Source organism: Sinocyclocheilus grahami, unplaced genomic scaffold (assembly GCF_001515645.1).
Source record: "Sinocyclocheilus grahami isolate Dianchi unplaced genomic scaffold, SAMN03320097.WGS_v1.1 scaffold2366.1, whole genome shotgun sequence".
Lineage (NCBI taxonomy): Eukaryota > Metazoa > Chordata > Actinopteri > Cypriniformes > Cyprinidae > Sinocyclocheilus > Sinocyclocheilus grahami.
This window is the reverse complement of record NW_015507545.1, coordinates 13,146-19,938: the sequence shown is the minus strand read 5'-3', so window position 1 is coordinate 19,938 and position 6,793 is coordinate 13,146. Positions and strand designations below refer to the sequence as shown.

Genomic DNA, 6,793 nt, shown 5'->3' with positions numbered 1-6,793 from the left:
TGTTAACTACTGTATTGCCAGCGCTTTTAGCATCCCTTCCTTCAGTCTGTAGTAAACACATGCAGGTTGATGCATGCTTCAGATGCGAGCGTCTTTTGCTGTGTGAGAGCGTGTGGGGGCTGGCCCCTTACATTTTGAGCTCATTAACGGTGGAAATACCTTTTGCCCAGCGCTCAGCAACACCTTTGTTTGTCTCCCATGTGTGGAGACCTTTTCAATCTGGATGCGTGTGGGGGGTGGAGCACGTGATGCAGCTGCAGCCGGAAAAAACACCAACCAACATCATATTCTCAGATCCAAGAAACAGAAGACAATGTTGTTGTGCATCAAAAATGGGTCATAATTAGAGCGATCTGAGCTGTCAGTGACACGGCTGCTAAAAATACTAGCAGGGTTTGAGTCTTGCTTGGCAAAAGTGGCATCGTAATTGATGCAAGTATCTAGCAAACAGCCGGGAGACTGGTTGACTTGTCATTGTGCGAGCTCATTTCATACTTGGCTTTGTTGCTGGCAGTCTTTTAAGAGGCAGTGCTGCATGTACGCCCACACCGCCGCATCCCTGCTCCGAGTCTCAGCTCTCTTTAGACCTTTCTCAAACATTGTCTCTGTCAGTGCCCCTGCATGGCCCTGAATCTCTTGTTTTGCCCAGTTCTTCCAATTTGGATGCAGCTGCACAGTCGGTCTGACTGCAGGAGGCTTTATGCTGCTGAATATCAAGGCGTCAATCAAAGAAACCAGGCTTAATGCTGAATAACAGCCTCTGGCCTCCTGAAACAATCCCAAGGCAGAGCCTGCATGAACGCTCGGGGGGGATTTTCTTCTTGCGGTGCGGAAATATAATTGTTAACCTTAACAAGTCTCAGTGAAAGTTAAATGATTATTCTGGGGTCAAAGCATGTTACGCTGCATGTGTGGCATCTGTGACATGCTGCTGATTACCTGACGTAACTCTTTTTCATTTATAGCGTGGCACAGGTTCTTTTATTGCATTGCATTCAATACAGACTGCAAACTCGAGGCTTAGTGCTTAATTCTTCCCGAGGAGCACATGTTCCTAATTTGAAAAATTTAGGAGCGCATCAAGAACAATTCAAATGCATCAGATAATTTGTTTTTCCTCAATAAAGGGATGCAATGAGACATTTAAAATCAGGATTACTTGATTTATTTAAAACAAAAGTGCAGTAGGTTTTTTAAATATTTCTTCCTGAGGGTCCTTGCACACTGAGTCCGAAATTTCCTGCAAGCTAAAAAGTGAACACGACCTCACATTGTGTAAATCACGTTTACACGCTGCCTCCGAAACTTTCGTCTGTCATAAAAAAAAAAATCAGATCAGGTTTGATTTTATGTGTTTTTCCTATCCGTAGCAAGCATTTTAAAAGGGATAGTTCACCCAGAAATTTTAATTCTGCCATTAATTACTCGCCCTCATGTCGTTCCAAACCTGTAAGACCTTCGTTCATCTTCAGAACACAATTTAAGATATTTTAGATAAAATCCGAGAGCTCCTCTGACCCTGCTATATAAGGGCCTTTCGCACCTCATATCGCAAAAATCATGGCGGGTGAGGGCGTTTTCATACGCGTTTGGCCAATCAATGTCTACTTACGTCACGATTAGTACCAGTTGTGCTGGTTAGACCCTGCTCCGGAGTAGGAGCTAATTTGGTTCTCGAAAAAGGCAGTCCGGTACTAAAATCGCACCCAGTTCCGGTGGTGCGAAAACACCAAAAAGTGGCTAGTTCCACAATTAGTTCTGGGACTATGAAAAGGTTCCCGCGGTGAGAAAGGCCCTATAGACAGCAAGGGTACCACTACGATCAAGGTCCAGAAACGTAGCAAGGAGATGGCTAAAATAGTCCATGTGACATCAGTGGTTCAACCGTAATTTTGCGAAGCTACGAGAATACTTTTTGTGCGCAAAGAAAACATAACGACTTTATTCAACAATTCTTCTGCTGCTCATCCCGTCTGCAGTGGTGCGGCGCCATTGTGTAGAGTATCACGACACATACACTTACTTCTGCTTTACATAATTCATTCTGGACCTTGATTGTGGTAGTACCCTTGCTGTCCATAGCAGGGTCAGAGAGCTCTCGGATTTTATCTAAAATATCTTAATGTGTGTTCTGAAGGTCTTACGGGTTTGGAATGACATGAGGGCGAGTAATTAATGACAGAATTTTCAGTTTTGGGTGAACTATCCCTTTAAGTTGTAATTAGCAGAAAATCCTGTGTCAGAACCACTTGAGCTTGTGGGACGAGTGAATGATGCATGATCTCTCCCTGTGCTGGTGACGCAGGGGAAGGTGGCGGAGCGCGGCAGTCATCAGGCTCTGCTGAGCACGCTGGGCAGTCTGTACGCAGACCTGTGGAACACACAGAACAGCAGAAGCACGAGCGCCGCGGCCCGGCCTGAGCCTGTACCCGAGCGCCTGGCGCAGAGAGAAGAGGAGCGCAAGAAGCTGCAGGAGGAGATCCTCAACAGCGTGAAGGGCTGCGGGAACTGCTCCTGCTGAGCTCTGCTCCTCTCCTCCAGACCGCCACTGGACTGGGATCACAGCGAGGAGTCGAGGATGTTATTTCATCCTGAACTGACAGCGGCGTCCTTCTTCTTTGTGACTTTTCCATAACCTCAGGGGCCAATGTCATGCCTTTATTTTCACATGCTGTCAAGGTTTTAATAGATTTGTCCATGCCATCTGGAACTCTTGTAAGTTGTCTTTATTATGCATATGTACATATCACAAATGCAATATTTTTGAGAATCGCATTGTATAGAGTGCATAGATATTTTGTCTGTTGAATTATGTTAGATATGTCTGGACCATTTAGAACATTTCTCCCTGAACACTGGCACCTCTGATGTCTCATCAACATTAATTTATACCAAATCTGAATGAGATGTCATCGAAAGTACATTCAACAACTTGTATTAAATAAAACTCCCTTCTTTGAGTGTCTGAGAGCATGCGTTTCTTTCAGCTAATCATATTTGGTTTAAAATCAGTAATACATAAGTGACGAAGCTTTCATTGTGATGTTCAGTGCTTCACGTGTTCCAGGTCACAGCATGTCCATGAAATCATTCAAAAGCTGTCAGTCATTGTTGGAGGAGATGATCATTTAGACCCTGAATGTATAGAGGTGTATCTGTTGTAATGTGTGGCGCTCCATCACATTCGTTCATCAGTGAGTGGGAGATGAATGAGGGGTGTTGGGTGAAGAAATGGGTCAATGACGTGACTCATACTTTTGTCTGGAAGAATACACTAAAATGCATTTGATACAACTTGAATGCACCTCTGCTATAATGAACCTTTTATGAAAAATATTTTGCTATATTTATATATTTTACTTATTTTTTTGTTTGTTAAAGAAGCGTAAAGGTGGTGGTGTCGATTGTAACAAAGAAAAACAACTCTTATTAAAAGGCGGAACTTCTTGGGGAGCAAATAGTTTGTCATGTGTGTATTCTTGAATTACTAAAGAATGATTGAAGTATGGGATTGACATGATATATGCTCCTCATAATACTGATATTTAAGGGGTCGTGTCATACCATGAGATACACTATAGGAAGTACGCTTTTTTTCTGAGTTATTTTAAGGTTACAAAATACACACAAAAATATAATAGGTATTCTGATTCTCCTGTGATAGTCTATTTTTATTTTATTTTATTTTGCACACTGGACACTGTCCCAGTTTGCCAACAGTTTATCGATATGATGTATTATTGGTACACTGGAATTTTCTCCTGATATATCTTGTTGCTAGCTCTATTTGTATTCTGACCCATTCACTATAGTGCAATAAAGCATGCTTTTCAGAGTTCAGACAAGGAAGAATATGCCAGTACAGCAGTCAGGAAAGAGATTAAACGTCAAATCAAAAACTGAATAAGAAAACATGGTTTTGTCATTATGTACTTAATTGATTTGGTTTACAAATAAAACTATTTAAAAGAACTAGATCTCCCAGTTCGCCAGTAATGGAAAATTGTCATTTGGAATTTTATATTTGAAAATAATGATGTGTACATGCACAAGTATTCAAAGTGTTTGCAAAACGTTTCATTTGGTTGCACCAACAGACATTTTGATTTCTATTTTTTTATTTAAATTTTTTTACTCGCAATAAAAACACAATTACAAATAATTGTATTTTAAGCTGGAGTGTGACAGTTTATTAGGCCTGATGAATCTCTATCTTCTCGGATAGTGCTTGATTGTGCTAATATGAGCTGTGATTGGGAGGCTGAATAATATTACAGCAGATGTTGTGCGTTTAATCAAAGTGACCTGCTGGAAATCCATACGTTTACTGAGCAAAGATGCACTCCATGAACAAGAGGGGGAAAAAACATGGCACTTCATATAGAGAAAGCTTTCAGATGATCGTGACATGATAAACAGCAGATATAAATAGCATTCTTAAGTGCATGCAAATATTGGCAAGGGTTCCTGGAAATGACAATGTACAATATATTGTAATTACAGGCCATGTTTTTAGTCATCTGATTTGTGTTAATTAGGTAAGCTTCTTTCATGTAGCTCTTTCTTAAATGCACAACGTCATGCCCGTTACATGAGCTGAACTCGCTTGTTTGTCACAAATGGAATCTGCAGGTTTTCCATTGTGGCACATAAAAGCCTAACGAGGCCCCCCTCTCAGCTTTTGTGCGAGCCGTACAAAAAACACATCCTGCTTTACGTCTGTTCAAGCTGTTCTCATGAATGTCCTCAGCCCAGCTCACATCCTGCATCTGAGAAAGCCGCCGACTTACACCCAACCTGCAGCATGAGACAAATGATATGCACATTCAGATTTAGATCGCATATATCCTTGGTAAATTTCTGCATTAGCGGCTGAGATTTTCTGACATTCTGGGAGCGCCTGAGTCCGTTCTTTGAGTTCCACTTAGACGTCTTCGCCTGGGCGAGCTTTTATGCTGTTTGAAAGGAAATAAGAGGCTCTCAGCATCTACAAGTGCCTTAACTAGAGCGGCCTTCCTCCAGTCCTGCTGCACTCAGCTGGGGTTTGTGGGACGTGACCAAGGCTAAAACTAATGTGCTTCAGCATCGCAGTCGTTTTTGACGTTTCTTTAAAAACAAGAAAAATACCCTGCTTTTAGATTCCCGTCGTTCGGGGAATTGCAGAAGGCTGCTTTAGAGGATATCGTTGCTTATTATAATCAGGCGCTACTCATAGATCCGGCTGTATAGTGTTTTATATATGCATGACATTTCCTGACACTTTTACAGCGTAGCCATGCAATCGCATGAGTATTGTGGAAATAGTTTTCAAATACAGAAAACGGAAAGCACTGTATGACTCAAACCAACATGAATTCAAAACTGGCGGTTTCTGGCAGCCATTGACTGTCATAGCATGGAAAAAACATACGTGGCTATCAGCAACTTGCTAGAGGTTTATTCTTTAAAATGTCTTTATTTATGTTCAGCAGAAGAATGGAAATCACACAGGTTTGGAACGACATGACGGTGAGGAATTATTGAGAACACTTAATTTACTTTTTTTTTTTTTGGGAAATGTTTTGTTTGGATGTGTGAAATATGAAGAGGAAGAACAGAAAACTTGGTTTTGAACATACATTTTCAAAGCATAAACCAACTGTATGTTTTTGCTTGCTGACTGCATTGCTTTGAGACTATTTCCAATTCACTCGATAAACAAAATGCAAAAATTATTCATATTTGCAAGTCCTTCAAACTTTCCCTGTGATATTTTATTTACTGTGTCTATTTATTCACCCCTGTCTCTTTTTTCCTTTTTTTTCTTCTTGTGTTGTAACTGCACTTTCATTATTTATATGCTGTTCTCAGTGAAAACAGATTAAAACTAAACTAAACTAAACAAAACTATACTGTATACAATAAACCAAAATAATCTGAATAATCTGAATTTAAAATGATGGAAATATTCATTTCTGCCAGTTATTTATACACGGTATCACAACTTAAATGCGAAGCAAACTGTAAAAGCCGCTCGATGCAGACTAGCTCTCCGCTCACTGACCTCTATACAGATTATATATTTGCCCCCGGTTTCATAGACAAGGCTTAAGGCTAGTCCCAGACTAAGATGCATGTTTGAGCTGTCTCAACTAAATATCTTAAAATATGTCAGTGCCATTGATCTGTCTCAAGATGCACACCAGTAACGTTTTCTTCTAAGGCATTTTTATAAAAGCTGCTTATCTTAATTTAACTAAGGCCTAGTCCTGGTTTAAGCTAAGCCCCGTCTGTGAAACCGGGCCATATTATGTTATGTAGCTTACATTATAGATAAAAGTTTCTGCCATGTCTCAAATAGAAACGTCACAACTCATCGATCATCTGGAATTCAGAGTAAATACAGTTTCACTCAGAAGAGCACAACATTTCTCTTTCATAGACATCATCAGACTCTATTTAGGGGGGCTTCATGTATTTCATCTCCCCCTAAATGTCTCCACTCTGAACTCTAAAAATTGATTACGCTACATGCTGACGTTTACATTTTACAGGATTTGTTTGTCTTCACGTCTCGTTTGCTGATGGTAATTATCTAGTAAATGAAAGTGCAATAAAAATGCACATTTATAAATTGTTTGGGTCGACTCTTACTCATTTGCAACTGTGTGTTCAGAACAAACTGATGAAGAGTAAGGTCCTCTCTATTTCTTATAGCACGTCTGGCAGTGTATCACACGCGAAGCTGAAGCAGTTTAGCTGTAGAAGAGAGCGAGTGTGTGTGTGTGTGTGAGAGTGTGTGTGTGTGTGTGTG

General features: G+C 40.5%; 1 protein-coding gene across 1 annotated transcript in view; it reads left to right on the top strand.

The window, feature by feature from the left end:
• Positions 1-2,934, top strand: part of LOC107574865 (ATP-binding cassette sub-family B member 7, mitochondrial-like) — a 64,816-nt gene extending 61,882 nt beyond the window's left edge. The window contains exon 15 of the mRNA XM_016261298.1: positions 2,306-2,934. Within this exon, the coding sequence (XP_016116784.1) occupies positions 2,306-2,521 (216 nt within the window). The 3' untranslated portion in view covers positions 2,522-2,934. The remainder of the gene's footprint in view (positions 1-2,305) is intronic.
• Positions 2,935-6,793: the final 3,859 nt, after the last annotated feature.